Source organism: Pleurodeles waltl, chromosome 7 (genome assembly GCF_031143425.1).
Source record: "Pleurodeles waltl isolate 20211129_DDA chromosome 7, aPleWal1.hap1.20221129, whole genome shotgun sequence".
Taxonomy (NCBI): Eukaryota; Metazoa; Chordata; class Amphibia; order Caudata; family Salamandridae; genus Pleurodeles; species Pleurodeles waltl.
In genome coordinates, this window is record NC_090446.1 from 4,680,470 (window position 1) to 4,697,833 (window position 17,364).

Below are 17,364 nucleotides of genomic sequence, written 5' to 3' on the forward strand. Positions count from 1 at the left end.
TGCTATCCCCTGAGACTTTGGGCCTGATTACGATGTTGTCGGAGGGAATTCCCTGTCACAAATCATAAATGTGACAGATATTCCATCCTCCTTACTACGATCTACATAGGATATAATGGAATTTTAAAACAGCGGACAGGGTATCCCTCTCGTTTGTGATGGAGTAACCCCCTCGGCCAAGATCAGAATCAGGTACTTAGTCTGTTTGTTCCATGTTGTGCGCGGAGCCTGAACTCAGCCATTCCCAGATTCGAGTTGTGCGTAAGTCTAAGTTTTAAACCAGTAGTTAGTGTTCTTGCATGAAATGTGCATTTGCAATATGTAGGGTTCACATAGTAGAATGCAAACACATATTAGTTAAGTATGGCTTCACATAAGAAGCACAGTGTTAAATGTTTTTATCAACAGCCGAATATATCATTTTCTGAAAGTCATTTTACAGATCAACATAACAGAAAAATATAGGATCACACAATGCCAGTGTAGAGTGCACGTGTAGTGAGATGTTGCATAATGCTGCAAGTGCACAAAAGTCAATGATGTTTTGATGCCACATAATTACTAAACCACCCTCTGTGTATAGCGGATAGCCACACATAACGGAATAGCCCATATCTTTCGCCTATTGGTTTGGTGAATACTTACTCTAACGGATCTGCACTTCTGTCGTTGCCCGTTGGGCTCACATCATTTGAAGATTTTCAGTGGAAAGCATCAACAATTTCACGGATTTCATTTTCAGAGGTGGAATGACTGAAATTCTCTATAAGAGCCAAGTCTTGCAAGTTCAAGCAACTCTGGGACAGCGCACCAGATCCCACCAGTTCATAGCTGGTCGTGAAATGACGTCGGAGGGTTTGATCAGCTGAAGATGATCCTGCTAGATCCTGTCCCTGAGCACCTGTATTTATATACAATCTGCTGATGGCTTGACAATAGCATGATATATCGGTGATGCCAAAATCTTACTCGAAAAGACACTAGAGAGGGAGCTCCCAGTTGGCTCACAGGTAACCCAGTAGATCTGAGAGCCCGACAGCTGCCTTTGTGAGCAGACGTCTCTATTTCTGAACTGGAAGACCTTAAATATTAATCTCTCATCCGCCTAATAGGTCTGTTTTTAGCTGTTGTGCATGGTAACCTACTCTCTTCCACCCATGAGTGGCATGACTGATGCCCTATATTTCTACAGCTTTAATCTAGTAACAAATATTTAATTATTTAAAAATGTGTATGTAGTGAATGCCACACAGTTATTTTATTTTTAATTGGGTTTACCTTCTTAAGATCAGTTAATGCTTTGCTGCAACCTAATTCAGACAACAAGGACCTTATGACAAGTTTCTGGTAACACTGTCAGTATTTCACCACCCAGGAATTACTGGTATCATTGAGAATCAGTATTTCCTGGGTGTATGATTTCCCAATTGTTTAAAATGTTTGTGCTGAGGATAAGGAATGAATGAAGAAACTGGTGGTGATAAGGAGGTCTTAAGTCGTAACAAATGTATAGTTGTAGGAAATGTAGGCATTTAAAGATGATGGGGGAAATTGAGTAGAATCCTATTATGAGAAGGTACATAGCTCTACAAAATGTTTTCACTGTAAGACTCATATAGTTGTCTCTGTACTTTTTCTTTTTATGTATAAAATAGTTTTACTTGTATAGTTTATTTGTATACAGCACACTTTAACTCCAGCCGAGTGCAAACTCCCTGAACTAAAGTTACAAAACCAGACCTAACTTTTCTTTACTGCTAAACAACACTGCATCTTGGATACAGATCCCAGGACCATAGTGTACCACACCGCACTAAAAGCCACATAGCTGACCAGGAGATTAGAGAAAAAATATTTTTTGCAGATCAATAAAAATCAACACATATATATACACCACAAAAAATTGAAAGTTACATGTTGTCATCAGTTAGCTCAACATGACTCTGTTCATTAAAGTAAGAATAATACAAGGAGCCTAAGAAAACCAAGGGACTTGTAAGTAACGACAGCAATCGCCAAGTCATTAAAAATGGAGTATAGTGCAATAAATCATATTTCTCAAAGATTCACCATTCAGCCTTCAGTTAAGTAGCCCATGCTAGGATTAGTTTCCTTTGGAGCAGTGACAACGAGGGGCGATCTCTAGAGTGCAGTGTGGAGCAGAGAGCAATGTCATGAAAGCTCACAATTCCCCCTTTCACTAGGGGGGCCATACTGAAATCTCTGCTCTTGGGATGAGAAGAGAGACATCCTCTACAGTGCATTAATTAGCAAAAGGTTGAGCTCAGGCGTGAAGTCACGCTTTGCAGTAGTAGTGCCGGTGGTATTGCAAAAAGGCCTGTTTCACGCTGATTCGCAGTTCACCTTCTAACACGCCGCATGAGCAGCAACAAAGGTCTGCCGGGTTTCCAGACTGGAACCTCGTCTTGTGATGGAAAGGTGCCATGCAGAACAAAATGAGAGAATATTGAAGGGGTGCTGAAATGTGATTTATGAGATAAGTTTGTGGATTCCAGGCGGTATCAGACTAAGGGAGTGTCCAGCCATACCTCTTTCGGGCCAGCTCAGATTTGTCTAGTGTTCAGGAGTGAAGTTTAAGCACCTTGTTGGTGTTTTTTTTTTTTTTTTGGATGGTGGTGTAGTTGATATTTAATGCTTGCTGAACTACAGTCGTCCAAGAATTTTTGTGTTTGGGCTGAGTCTCCATTTCTGACTAGCACAGATTGGGCAACAAATCTAATGGTGCGGATCTGAGCTTCAGCACAGTTTCATGATTGCACCCACCCTAACTATGGCTTGTTGAAATAAGCCAAACTCCAGTCTCACCTCTGGTTGCGAGATGTGTTGCAGGAGGAGAAAGATGCGTAGGAGCAGAACAGATTGACGCTGGTTAGTGGGGTTGCATCACACCCTTTTAACAGTTCAGAACCATAGGTACTCCCCAACTAGCCATCTTTGCCCAGAGACAATGGGGGTCATTATGACCCTGGCAGTCACCAGAATGCCAGTATCACGGTCGGACCGCTTCCAAAGTGGCGGTCCGACTGCGACATTATGTCCGTGGCAGAGCCGCTACGGTCCAACCGCCGACACTGCCAGGTTGTAATCTGCCAGGGCAGGGCTGCCCTGGGGATTACCAGTCCTGATCTGCCAGTCTTTCCGTGGCGGCTTAGACTCGTGGGGGGAAAAGGGGGAGTGGGCTCTAGGGGGCCCCTGCACTGCCCATGCACAGCCCCTTCACGCATTCCACTGCCCGAATTACGGGCAGTGGAATGTGCGACGGGTGCTGCTGCACCGCAATGTTAAGGCCATGTTCCCTGCTGGGCCGGCGGGCAGAAACACTGTTTCTGCCCGCCGGCCCAGCAGGGAACTCAAAACAGGGCTGGCAGGGTTCAGGCTGCCCATGTAACCTGATGCCGGACAGACATTGGCGGGCGGCGGAACCCTGTTAAATGGTGCTTTCAGGTCGACGAAGCAGGCGTAAAGATTTGTGCGTTTACTGTTGGCTATTTCAAAGAAGAAAGTGAGTGCAGGAAGATTGGTCATTGTGTTCATGCCAGCCCTGAAGCCCGTCTGTGCTTTCAGGATGATCTTTGCTGTTTAGCCCCAGGCTTCCAGGTTTGCTAGTATGTTGGGGAAAAGATCTTGGCTTTGACGTCCATAAGAGTGATTAATCTATAGTTCACTTGGTCGGTCCAAGAGCCATATTTAAGGATAGGGCGCAGAATGCTACCTCTCCAGGATATCAGGATGGAGTTAGTGGTAATGCCCTGGTTGAACAGCAGGGTGAGATACAAAGCCCAAAGGTGTTGATAATGTTTAAACAGGGCATTTGGGAGGCCATTCGGGCCGGGAGCCCCATCCAATCTGTTTAAGTCACTTGCGAATCGTTCAGCCATGAGCCATCTAAAAGTATTCATGGTGATGTTTCTGCAGAAATACTTTTTGCGTTTAATATGACGGTCGTTGACGCATTTTCTTCAGAGTGCCCTGAATATGCAGCTGTTAATGTGGGCTATCCAGTCTGCGTCTGAGATGCCGGCATTATGATGGCAAAATCTGCCATTTGTGAGTGTATTGATTTTGGCCCAAAAATGTCCAGATGGCCTTTCTGGAGGTTAGCCTTAGGGTTGCTGTTTGCTTTCTCATGGCGTGGCTAAACTGGGCTCTGAATACGCACTACTAATCACACACAACACATCTGTGACATCACGCTTAACACCTCAACACACCATGCAAAACGTCAGAAACAAAGGTAACCCACTAAATATTTCACGAAACAGTAACCAGTACAACACCTTTCAAACACTGAGTAGCGTTCATTAATTGACCAACACACCTGTAGGAAATGGCCATCTTTTGCGTGGTGTACCCCTAGAAATGACCCTTCACTCTTTTGCTAGCTGTAGAACTCTGTGCACTTTACCCCGGCTAACCAGAGCTAAAGTGCCCGTGCTGCTCCTTTCAACATGATGACATTGGTATACCCCTAAATGGCATAGTTATCTTACTTATAAATCCGAAGTATATGGTATAAAGTGTACCCAAGGTCTGTAGTTGAAATGTCCTTCGTCGAGTCAGACTCATTGTGGCGCCCACTGCAGTGACGCTGTAAAACACGGCTTCAGGTCGGTCATTGTAGGAGGACAAATGCAGCTTTTAACCTGCAGTTTGTCCGGTTAAAATAAACCCTTTTGACAGGTCTAAACCTTCCTTTTAACCATTAACAAGGCTCCCCTAAGTAGACCTCCCTGCATGTGAGGCAGGGTGCATAGTATTTAAGGGCCAGATGTAGCAATTTCCGATTCGCAAAATCCGATGCAGAACGGTGTCTCAGACACCGACTGCGAGTCGCTATGGGGCGCAAAGACCCACCTCATTAATATTAATGAGGTGGGTCGCATTTTGCGACCCCCATAGCGAGTCCCTGCACTCACAGGGATGGTGGCCTGCTGAAGTCAGCAGACCTCCATGTCTGTGACTGCTTTTTAAATGAAGCAGTTTTTTATTTTTTATTTTGCAGCCCGTTTTCCTTAAAGGAAAATGAGTTGAAAAATAAAAAAAAATAACAAAACCTTTTGGTTTCGGTTTTTCAGAGTAGGCAGTGGTCCATTGGACCACTGCCTGCTCTGAAAAACCCTTATTGGCAACATTCACAAAGGGGAAGGGGTCCCATGGGGGCCCCTTCCCTTTTGTGAATGGGTTACCACCAGTGTGACACTGGTGGTAACTACGAATTGCTTTGCGACCGCATTTGCGTAAAAGTAGGTTATTTAGGGCCATATGTACGAAAGCTTTTTACCATAGACACAAAATGGGTAAAATCCTTTCGTACATCTGGCCCTTAATGTTAAACATGTCCTTATAGGGAAAAAGTATCAACACCTAATTTCTCTGTAGCAAGGCTGTCTTTTTCGTGGGAAAACACTGTGATGCAATATTAAATTTAATAATGCTGTCTCTGGCTACGAAACACCTGGAAAGTTCATTGTAGGACTCTTTATAGTAGTTATCTAATGCCCAATTCACTGCTGAAGTCAGATTTGTAAAATATACTTTTAGAAGTTTAGCTTTTCCCTGCTTAAATCCTCTGGGCACTCATTTTTTTATTAGGCTCCAGCTGAGGCCCCCTGAGTGCTTAATCCTGAATGGGGTATGAAACTGGCTGGCCCAGAATAAGACAGGCTTAGGGTTCGGAGGGTGAGGGGGAGAGGGGGGGGAGGGGTCTGTTCCTGTGGCAGGATGATTATTTGGGCAGTGCCCAGGAACATAATTAACTTCAAGGAGTCATCTCCCTCACTGGCAAATATCAGATAACACCTGAACTGACCTCTTCACCCCCCTCCCACTGGTCAGCCAGGCTCCAATCACAGTGGAGAATGAGATCCCCAAGGACTCTTAAAGTGACCACAGACAAGGGGGTTTCTCATTTCCCTTGCTGCACCTATGGGGTGGGCACAGTCCCTGCCCAAGAGAGGAAGGGTTTCACCATCTTTGATTTAGGGAGAGGGGAGCACTTTGAGATTGTTTGCTATAGGGCACCCAGGAAGTGCTAGAAAAGTGGTAGGGTGACCCCCAAGAACATTTGTTAAGGAGGTTCCACAAGCTCATGCTAAGCATAATTGTGGCATCCCCAGCACCCTCCCCAGAAAACACCTTGATCTGTGGAAGATCAGAAGAGAACTGAACGTGCTGTTTGCCACCTGAGACCCAGGACAAGGAAGTAAACTCCAAGGTTTACAAGGCTGGCGCGCGGTTCAAGCTACATTAACAAAAGAAGCAACAAGAGGTCTTTCCTGCAACTGTCCGGCTGACCATTTCCAACTGAACCCGCCCTGGACTGTGCTGCTGGATTTTGCAGGAGGGAGCCTTGAAGCAAATGCTTTTTCTGAGGATCTGAAACCCTGGGGTGTGTCAAAGTGTACTGGGACTTAGAAACTGTTTGGCTCCAAGGACCTCGAGCGGACTAAGTCAGACCTTCCAAGCGTATCTCACAAAGGTGCATTGCTGCTGGGCTGAAGATCCGCTCTGAGCTTTCCTGTAGCCTCAAACCCGATTCAGCACAACCTCTCAAGAAAGGTACCTGTCCTCGTGGAGCCCTCTTTGGCTAAAGCCCTTAGCCCTGCCCAACTGGAGGAGTCAAACTTAAAAAGAATTACTATGTGTGACCGTAGGAATCTTCCTGGGGCAAAGGCACCAAAAGTATCCAGCTTGCCTGGGACCTTCCTTGGCACAAAAATCTCCTTTCTTCCTCTCAGGCCGTCCCTCCAAAAGGAAACTGCGTCAGTGGGACCTCATCTGACTGCTATCAAATCTCTTGTAGCCCTCCTCAGTCACAGCCTGCTAACTTGTACTACTAAACATTTTGTACTTCTGTCTTAGAGAATAAATCCAATGGTAAAACTTCCAACTGGGCTGCACCTGGCTTCTGTGGCCCAACCACGCTCCATCACCATTTATCTCAAAATATTCCAATATCCTGGTTACCGCGACCAGTTGGTGCATAGCGAGCTTTGACACTGTTTTTATTTGAAAATATAAAAAATCACATCTCCAGTTGGATCCCCTCATTGGATTTTTGTCATTTCAGTGTCTTTTGTTTAACATTTGCTCTGTTTTTCGAAATTGGTTTGTGATTCGTCTTGTGCTGTGGTTTGACTCGATTACTGTTTTGGTACTGCATAAATACCTTACACATCGCTTTGAAGTTAAGGCTGCCTGCTCATGTGCCATAGCTACCAGAGGGTTGAGCTCAGGTTTATTCACTGAATAAACCTGAGCTTTAGTGGTTCACCCTGACAAGGATTGTGATTGATACTTTAGCTGGTTAGGTATCTGTAGGAGGCTGGACTGGCTTGTAGTGAGTACCAAGGGGTACTTACACCTTGCACCAGGCCCAGGCATCCCTTATTAGTGTATAGGGTGTCTAGCAGCTTAGGCTGATAGATAATGGTAGCTTAGCAGAGCAGCTTGGGCTGAACTAGGAGACGAGTGAAGCTCTTACAGTACCACTAGTGTCACTTGCACAATATCATAAGAAAACACAATACACAGATATACCAAAAATAAAGGTACTTTATTTTTATGTCAATATGCCAAAGTATCTCAGAGTGTACCCTCAGTATGAGGATAGCAAATATTCACAAGATATATGTACACAATACCAAAAATATGCAGTATAGTCTTAGAAAACAGTGCAAACAATGTATAGTTACAATAGGATGCAATGGGGACACATAGGGATAGGGGCAACACAAACCATATACTCCAAAAGTGGAATGCGAACCACGAATGGACCCCAAACCTATGTGACCTTGTAGAGGGTCGCTGGGACTATTAGAAAATAGTAAGGGTTAGAAAAATAGCCCACCCCAAGACCCTGAAAAGTGAGTGCAAAGTGCACTAAAGTTCCCCAAAGGACATAGAAGTCGTGATAGGGGAATTCTGCAGGGAAGACACAACCCAGCAATGCAACAACAATGGATTTCCAGTCGAGGGTACCTGTGGAACAGGGGGACCAAGTCCAAAAGTCACAAGCAAGTCGGAGATGGGCAGATGCCCAGGAAATGCCAGCTGTGGGTGCAAAGAAGCTGCTACTGGACAGTAGAAGCTGAGGTTTCTGCAGGAACGACAAGGGCTAGAGACTTCCCCTTTGGAGGATGGATCCCACACGCCGTGGAGAGTCGTGCAGAAGTGTTTCCCCATCGAAAGACCGCCAACAAGCCTTGCTAGCTGCAAATCGTGCGGTTAGGGTTTTTGGATGCTGCTGTGGCCCAGGGGGGACCAGGATGTCGCCAATTGCGTCTGGGGACAGAGGGGGCGTCGAACAAGACAAGGAGCCCTCTCAGAAGCAGGCAGCACCCGCAGAAGTGCCGGAACAGGCACTACGAAGAGGAGTGAAACGGTGCTCACCCGAAGTTGCACAAAGGAGTCCCACGTCGCCGGAGGACAACTTAAAAAGTCGTGCAATGCAGGTTAGAGTGACGTGGACCCAGGCTTGGCTGTGCACAAAGGATTTCCGCCGGAAGTGCACAGAGGCCGGAGTAGCTGCAAAAGTTGCGGTTCCCAGCAATGCAGTCTGGCATGGGGAGGCAAGGACTTACCTCCACCAAACTTGGATTGAAGAGTCACTGGACTGTGGGAGTCACTTGGACAGAGTTGCTGGATTCAAGGGACCTTGCTCGTCGTGCTGAGAGGAGACCCAGGGGACCGGTGATGCAGTTCTTTGGTGCCTGCGGTTGCAGGGGGACGATTCCGTCGACCCATGGGAGATTTCTTCGGAGCTTCTAGTGCAGAGAGGAGGCAGACTACCCCCACAGCATGCACCACCAGGAAAACAGTCGAGAAGGCGGCAGGATCAGCGTTACAGAGTTGCAGTAGTCGTCTTCGCTACTTTGTTGCAGTTTTGCAGCCTTCCAGCGCGGTCAGCAGTCGATTCCTTGGCAGAAGGTGAAGAGAGAGATGCAGAGGAACTCTGATGAGCTCTTGCATTCGTTATCTAAGGAATTCCCCAAAGCAGAGACCCTAAATAGCCAGAAAAGAGGGTTTGGCTACTTAGGAGAGAGGAAAGGCTAGCAACACCTGAAGGAGCCTAACAGAAGGAGTCTCTGACGTCACCTGCTGGCCCTGGCCACTCAGAGCAGTCCAGTGTGCCAGCAGCACCTCTGTTTCCAAGATGGCAGAGGTCTGGAGCACACTGGAGGAGCTCTGGGCACCTCCCAGGGGAGGTGCAGGTCAGGGGGGTGGTCACTCCCCTTTCCTTTGTCCAGTTTCGCGCTGGAGCAGGGCTGAGGGGTCCCTGAACCGGTGTAGACTGGCTTATGCAGAAATGGGCACAATCTGTGCCCATGAAAGCATTTCCAGAGGCTGGGGGAGGCTACTCCTCCCCTGCCTTCACACCACTTTCCAAAGGAAGAGGGTGTAACACCCTCTCTCTGAGGAAGTCCTTTGTTCTGCCATCCTGGGCCAGGCCTGGCTGGACCCCAAGATGGCAGAAACCTGTCTGAGGGGTTGGCAGCAGCTGCAGTGAAACCCCTGAAAAGGCAGTTTGGCAGTACCAGGGTCTGTGCTACAGACCACTGGGATCATGGGATTGTGCCAACTATGCCAGGATGGCATGGAGGGGGCAATTCCATGATCATAGACATGTTACATGGCCATATTCGGAGTTACCATTGTGAAGCTGCACATAGGTAGTGACCTATGTGTAGTGCACGCGTGTAATGGTGTCCCCGCACTCACAAAGTCCGGGGAATTTGCCCTGAACAATGTGGGGGCACCTTGGCTAGTGCCAGGGTGCCCTCACACTAAGTAAATTTGCACCTAAACTTTACCAGGTAAAGGTTAGACATATAGGTGACTTATAAGTTACTTAAGTGCAGTGGTAAATGGCTGTGAAATAACGTGGACGTTATTTCACTCAGGCTGCAGTGGCAGGCCTGTGTAGTATTTGTCAGAGCTCCCTATGGGTGGAAAAGAAATGCTGCAGCCCATAGGGATCTCCTGGAACCCCAATACCCTGGGTACCTCAGTACCATATACTAGGGAATTATAAGGGTGTTCCAGTGTGCCAATCTGAATTGGTAAAATTGGTCACTAGCCTGTTAGTGACAATTTGAAAGAAATGAGAGAGCATAACCACTGAGGTTCTGGATAGCAGAGCCTCAGTGAGACAGTTAGTCATAACACAGGTAACACTTTCAGGCACACTTATGAGCACTGGGGCCCTGGCTGACAGGGTCCCAGTGACACATGGACTAAAACAACATATATACAGTGAAAAATGGGGGTAACATGCCAGGCTAGATGGTACTTTCCTACAGTATCCCCAGAACTTATTCCCCGATTTCTTACAACACCAATCCTGTCTGACCCCTAATCTGCACTGTAAGACTCACCGTTCCACTTCTTAGGAATCATCAATTGTTGTACTGTACTACTTGACAGGCTTTCATCACAAAACATGGATAGGATCCCACACAAAAAGAGAGAGTGAGGTAGGGGCTGGGCCCTAGGAAGAGTAATGATGGTACACACAAAGGAGAGAAAAACTCTCTAACAGGTAGTCTTTAACATTCAGGGCTCTGCAGCAGATTCCAGGGGACCAGCAACCTGCTGTCTGTGCAGATGTGAAGGGAACAGATATGGGGAAACAGGAACCTCTGGACCGGAAGAACACTTTTTAGTGTCAACTAGCCAGGCCAAAAATATCAGAAAAACTATAATCTGGTTGAACTAGACAAATACCTATAAAAATGTTACGCTATTAAAATCTCAACTTGAGTTTTAGCTTAAAAAACGACTGCTCAAAGGTCAGCAACAGCTTACACCTTCCACCCAACGCTTGCGTAGTTCAACTCAATTTAAAGGAAACATCAGTAACTGCTCCATGCAGTACAGGCTCAAACACAACTCCGTGCAAACTGCACCAGCATAGCTGTGGTGGATTGATGCATAGGACCAGAAGACCCAACCAGACTAGTGTGCACCCTCTAGAACATATGCCACCCTCGCATGGGACTGGGTGACAGTTTGCTAGACTTGTCCCAGCACCTCTGGTCCCCAGTGGAACAGTGCTGTTGGTAGACAAACAACGTAGAAGAATGAGTTACAGCGCTATATGTGAACATGCACTCTATAACTCCTGTAGAACCTACAACATTTGTGCTCATGGCATTCAATTTCCAATTCGCTCTCGTGTGTGCTTCGTAACAGGAGATCATGAGTTCAAATGTGGAAATGTGCTGAGGCAGGAAGAGTTGATGGAATCCACTTGTACAGATGCTTCTGGTGCAGAAGGAGAAGAACGCAGAACTGAGCCTACCTTAAGTAAGCTTCACATTGTTGTAAATGTTCTTTGCAGTGTGGATCCTTTCACATCAGACAGCACACCAAATGAAATCGTGAGTGAAAGCATTTATGGAGGGCGCTTTAAGATTTCCTCATCTTTGAGTCCAAACTCTGTGTCCTTCCAAAAGGGACTATCAGTCTTGTTCAGTCAGATCTCAGTAGGACTTAGGTGCGAATGGGTAGATTAATAACTTCACTAAAGTCACTCAGTTTTTAAATTTTTTTGCTCCTTATCATTATATTCATCACAAGGAGCAAGGCTATGAAGGGCAGTCAGGTAGAGACAGAAGAAACAATGGGTAATGAAAGGAATTCTGGTAAATAATAAGAATTTCTTCTTGTATAGCTTGTACTACCTCGGTTTGCGATTTCCTAGTGATGTAGATTAGAGATGAAGCGTGGAGGGGCTGGGCAGTGGTGTGTTTTTTTTTTTTTTTTTTCTTCTGTATAAGGGAAACTAGTACAGCCATCTATAGAAACATATTATGCTCTGCCCTCCGGTCCTTTTCTGAAGTCTAGTCCTACACTAACATCATGGTGTTCACACTTCTCTAAGAGCATATCTTTAAGGGTGTTGCATTACTCTGACGTTTGCTAACAGCCTGCCCTCAGAGTTAACGTTTTTGTAGTTAGCTGTAGTGAATTTGTAAAAGACACAGAAGGATTTATACAGGGAGTGCAGAATTATTAGGCAAATGAGTATTTTGACCACATCATCCTCTTTATGCATGTTGTCTTACTCCAAGCTGTATAGGCTCGAAAGCCTACTACCAATTAAGCATATTAGGTGATGTGCATCTCTGTAATGAGAAGGGGTGTGGTCTAATGACATCAACACCCTATATCAGGTGTGCATAATTATTAGGCAACTTCCTTTCCTTTGGCAAAATGGGTCAAAAGAAGGGCTTGACAGGCTCAGAAAAGTCAAAAATAGTGAGATATCTTGCAGAGGGATGCAGCACTCTTAAAATTGCAAAGCTTCTGAAGCGTGATCATCGAACAATCAAGCGTTTCATTCAAAATAGTCAACAGGGTCGCAAGAAGCGTGTGGAAAAACCAAGGCGCAAAATAACTGCCCATGAACTGAGAAAAGTCAAGCGTGCAGCTGCCACGATGCCACTTGCCACCAGTTTGGCCATATTTCAGAGCTGCAACATCACTGGAGTGCCCAAAAGCACAAGGTGTGCAATACTCAGAGACATGGCCAAGGTAAGAAAGGCTGAAAGACGACCACCACTGAACAAGACACACAAGCTGAAACGTCAAGACTGGGCCAAGAAATATCTCAAGACTGATTTTTCTAAGGTTTTATGGACTGATGAAATGAGAGTGAGTCTTGATGGGCCAGATGGATGGGCCCGTGGCTGGATTGGTAAAGGGCAGAGAGCTCCAGTCCGACTCAGACGCCAGCAAGGTGGAGGTGGAGTACTGGTTTGGGCTGGTATCATCAAAGATGAGCTTGTGGGGCCTTTTCGGGTTGAGGATGGAGTCAAGCTCAACTCCCAGTCCTACTGCCAGTTCCTGGAAGACACCTTCTTCAAGCAGTGGTACAGGAAGAAGTCTGCATCCTTCAAGAAAAACATGATTCTCATGCAGGACAATGCTCCATCACACGCGTCCAAGTACTCCACAGCGTGGCTGGCAAGAAAGGGTATAAAAGAAGGAAATCTAATGACATGGCCTCCTTGTTCACCTGATCTGAACCCCATTGAGAACCTGTGGTCCATCATCAAATGTGAGATTTACAAGGAGGGAAAACAGTACACCTCTCTGAACAGTGTCTGGGAGGCTGTGGTTGCTGCTGCACGCAATGTTGATGGTGAACAGATAAAAACACTGACAGAATCCATGGATGGCAGGCTTTTGAGTGTCCTTGCAAAGAAAGGTGGCTATATTGGTCACTGATTTGTTTTTGTTTTGTTTTTGAATGTCAGAAATGTATATTTGTGAATGTTGAGATGTTATATTGGTTTCACTGGTAATAATAAATAATTGAAATGGGTATATATTTGTTTTTTGTTAAGTTGCCTAATAATTATGCACAGTAATAGTCACCTGCACACACAGATATCCCCCTAACATAGCTAAAACTAAAAACAAACTAAAAACTACTTCCAAAAATATTCAGCTTTGATATTAATGAGTTTTTTGGGTTCATTGAGAACATGGTTGTTGTTCAATAATAAAATTAATCCTCAAAAATACAACTTGCCTAATAATTCTGCACTCCCTGTAGCTGGCTGGATACTTTAAAAACACAAAATTTAACTATAGTTTTAGACTGGCACCACTCTGAAATAGCTTCAAAACCTCTTCATATACTTGCCCTTAGAAAACCGTTGTGCAGCTTGTCCACACTCAAAACGATGCTGTCATTGCAATCCAGAATTATCCAATAAAAATAACGATGAGCATTGCAGGGCCTGTATGTCTTACCTAAAAACTAACCTGTCTTTGATCACTTCCTGCGCATCTGGGTCACATGCTTGTTTTCAGCCCCACCACTGCTTAGAGTTTGAAAGTATCCGCTTCTGTCTTCTTACCAGGAGGCCACGTCCTTAACTCGGGAGATGCTGTCAGAAAGGAAGAACAACCGCAGCCTGGCCTGAAACTGCAGTCTGGTCTTATGGACAACGATGATGCTGAGAGGGGAGAACGCAGTCCCTGCTCCACCCTGGGTAAGGCTCATGGTCTTCGGTTACTGTGCATGTTGCTGAGGGTTTAGAGAAGCGCCTGAGAGGGGAGAAGGCAGCTCCTCCCCCACCTCAGTTAAGGCTCATGGTCTTCGGTTACTGTGCATGTTGCTGAGGGTTTAGAAAAGCGCCTGAGAGGGGAGAAGGCAGCTCCTCCCCCACCTCAGTTAAGGCTCATGGTCTTCGGTTACTGTGCATGTTGCTGCGGCTGGTTTGCAGAAGTGCCTGAGAGGGGAGAAGGCAGCTCCTGCCCCACCTTGGGTAAGGCTCATGGTCTTCGGTTACTGTGCATGTTGGTGAGGCTGGTTTGGAGATGTGCCTGAGAGGGGAGAAGGCAGCTCCTCCCCCACCTCAGGTAAGGCTCATGGTCTTCGGTTACTGTGCATGTTGCTGAGGGTTTAGAGAAGCGCCTGAGAGGGGAGAAGGCAGCTCCTCCCCCACCTCTGTTAAGGCTCATGGTCTTCGGTTACTGTGCATGTTGGTGAGGCTGGTTTGGAGATGTGCCTGAGAGGGGAGAAGGCAGCTCCTCCCCCACCTCAGGTAAGGCTCATGGTCTTCGGTTACTGTGTATGTTGCTGCGGCTGGTTTGCAGAAGCGCCTGAGAGGGGAGAAGGCAGCTCCTGCCCCTCCTTGGGTAAGGCTCATGGTCTTCGGTTACTGTGCATGTTGCTGAGGCTAGTTTGCAGAAGCGCCTGAGAGGGGGGTAGGCAGCTCCAGCCCCACCTTGGGTAAGGCTCATGGTCTTCGGTTACTGTGCATGTTGCTGCGGCTGGTTTGCAGAAGCGCCTGAGAGGGGAGAAGGCAGCTCCTGCCCCTCCTTGGGTAAGGCTCATGGTCTTCGGTTACTGTGCATGTTGCTAAGGCTAGTTTGGAGAAGCGCCTGAGGGGAGAAGGCAGCTCCTCCCCCACCTCAGTTAAGGCTCATGGTCTTCGGTTACTGTGCATGTTGCTGCGGCTGGTTTGGAGATGTGCCTGAGAGGGGAGAAGGCAGCTCCTCCCCCACCTCAGGTAAGGCTCATGGTCTTCGGTTACTGTGCATGTTGGTGAGGCTGGTTTGGAGATGTGCCTGAGAGGGGAGAAGGCAGCTCCTGCCCACCTTGGTAAGGCTCATGGTCTTCGGTTACTGTGTATGTTGCTGCGGCTGGTTTGCAGAAGCGCCTGAGAGGGGAGAAGGCAGCTCCTGCCCCTCCTTGGGTAAGGCTCATGGTCTTCGGTTACTGTGCATGTTGCTGAGGCTAGTTTGCAGAAGCGCCTGAGAGGGGGGTAGGCAGCTCCAGCCCCACCTTGGGTAAGGCTCATGGTCTTCGGTTACTGTGCATGTTGGTGAGGCTGGTTTGCAGAAGTGCCTGAGAGGGGGGTAGGCAGCTCCTGCCCCACCTCAGGTAAGGCTCATGGTCTTCGGTTACTGTGCATGTTGCTGCGGCTGGTTTGCAGAAGCGCCTGAGAGGGGGGTAGGCAGCTCCTGACCCACCTCAGGTAAGGCTCATGGCCTTCGGTTACTGTGCATGTTGCTGAGGTTGGTTTAGAGACGCGCCTGAGAGAGGAGAAGGAAGCTCCTGCCCCACCTTGGGTAAGGCTCATCGCCTTCAGTTACTGTGCATGTTGCTGAGGCTGGTTTAGAGACACACCTGAGGGGAGTAGGCAGCTCCTGCCCCACCTCAGGTAAGGCTCATGGTCTTCGGTTACTGTGCATGTTGCTGCGGCTGGTTTGGAGATGCACCTGAGGGGAGTAGGCAGCTCCTGCCCCACCTTGGGTAAGGCTCATGACCTTAGGTTACTGTGCACGTTGGTGAGGCTGGTTTGCAGAAGCGCCTGAGAGGGGAGAAGGCAGCTCTTCCCCCACCTCAGGTAAGGCTCATGGCCTTCGGTTACTGTGCACGTTGCTGCGGCTGGTTGAGAGACGCGCCTGAGAGGGGAGAAGGCAGCTCCTGCCCCTCCTTGGGTAAGGCTCATGGTCTTCAGTTACTGTGCACGTTGGTGAGGCTGGTTTGCAGAAGCGCCTGAGAGGGGAGAAGGCAGCTCTTCCCCCACCTCAGGTAAGGCTCATGGCCTTCGGTTACTGTGCATGTTGCTAAGGCTAGTTTAGAGACGCGCCTGAGAGGGGAGAAGGCAGCTCCTGCCCCTCCTTGGGTAAGGCTCATGGTCTTCGGTTAATGTGCATGTTGCTGAGGCTAGTTTGCAGAAACGCCTGAGAGGGGGGTAGGCAGCTCCTGCCCCACGTCGGGTAAGGCTCATGGTCTTCGGTTACTGTGCACGTTGCTGCGGCTGGTTTAGAGACGCGCCTGAGAGGGGATAAGGCAGCTCCTGCCCTGCCTTGGGTAAGGCTCATGGTCTTCGGTTACTGTGCATGTTGGTGAGGCTGGTTTAGAGACACACCTGAGAGGGGAGAAGGCAGCTCCTCCCCCACCTCAGGTAAGGCTCATGGTCTTCGGTTACAGTGCATGTTGCTGCGACTGGTTTGCAGAAGCGCCTGAGAGGGGAGTAGGCAGCTCCTGCCCCACCTTGGTAAGGCTCATGGTCTTCAGTTACTGTGCATGTTGCTGCGGCTGGTTTGGAGATGCACCTGAGGGGAGTAGGCAGCTCCTGCCCCACCTTGGGTAAGGCTCATGGCCTTAGGTTACTGTGCACGTTGGTGAGGCTGGTTTGCAGAAGCGCCTGAGAGGGGAGAAGGCAGCTCTTCCCCCACCTCAGGTAAGGCTCATGGCCTTCGGTTACTGTGCACGTTGCTGCGGCTGGTTTAGAGACGCGCCTGAGAGGGGAGAAGGCAGCTCCTGCCCCTCCTTGGGTAAGGCTCATGGTCTTCAGTTACTGTGCACGTTGGTGAGGCTGGTTTGCAGAAGCGCCTGAGAGGGGAGAAGGCAGCTCTTCCCCCACCTCAGGTAAGGCTCATGATCTTCGGTTACTGTGCATGTTGCTGCGGCTGGTTTGCAGAAGCACCTGAGAGGGGAGTAGGCAGCTCCTGCCCCACCTTGGGTAAGGCTCATGGTCTTCGGTTACTGTGCATGTTGCTGAGGCTGGTTTAGAGACACACCTGAGAGGGGAGAAGGCAGCTCCAGCCCCACCTTGGGTAAGGCTCATGGCCTTCGGTTACTGTGCATGTTGCTGAGGCTGGTTTAGAGACACACCTGAGAGGGGAGTAGGCAGCTCCTGCCCCACCTTGGGTAAGGCTCATGGTCTTCGGTTACTGTGCATGTTGCTGAGGCTGGTTTAGAGACACACCTGAGAGGGGAGTAGGCAGCTCCTGCCCCACCTTGGGTAAGGCTCATGGTCTTCGGTTACTGTGCATGTTGCTGAGGCTGGTTTGGGGACGCGCCTGAGAGGG

At 48.0% G+C, this 17,364-nt stretch overlaps 1 protein-coding gene and 1 long non-coding RNA gene across 2 annotated transcripts in view; both read left to right on the top strand.

The window, feature by feature from the left end:
- Positions 1-17,364, top strand: part of LOC138303505 (uncharacterized) — a 1,082,407-nt gene that overhangs the window by 1,013,763 nt on the left and 51,280 nt on the right. The window lies entirely within an intron of this gene.
- The window catches only part of LOC138303492 (zinc finger protein 2-like), a 68,003-nt gene that overhangs the window by 15,867 nt on the left and 34,772 nt on the right, over positions 1-17,364 (top strand). Inside the window, exons 4-5 of the mRNA XM_069242670.1 lie at positions 11,215-11,328; positions 13,896-14,027. Of these exons, the coding sequence (XP_069098771.1) occupies positions 11,215-11,328; positions 13,896-14,027 (246 nt within the window). The remainder of the gene's footprint in view (positions 1-11,214; positions 11,329-13,895; positions 14,028-17,364) is intronic.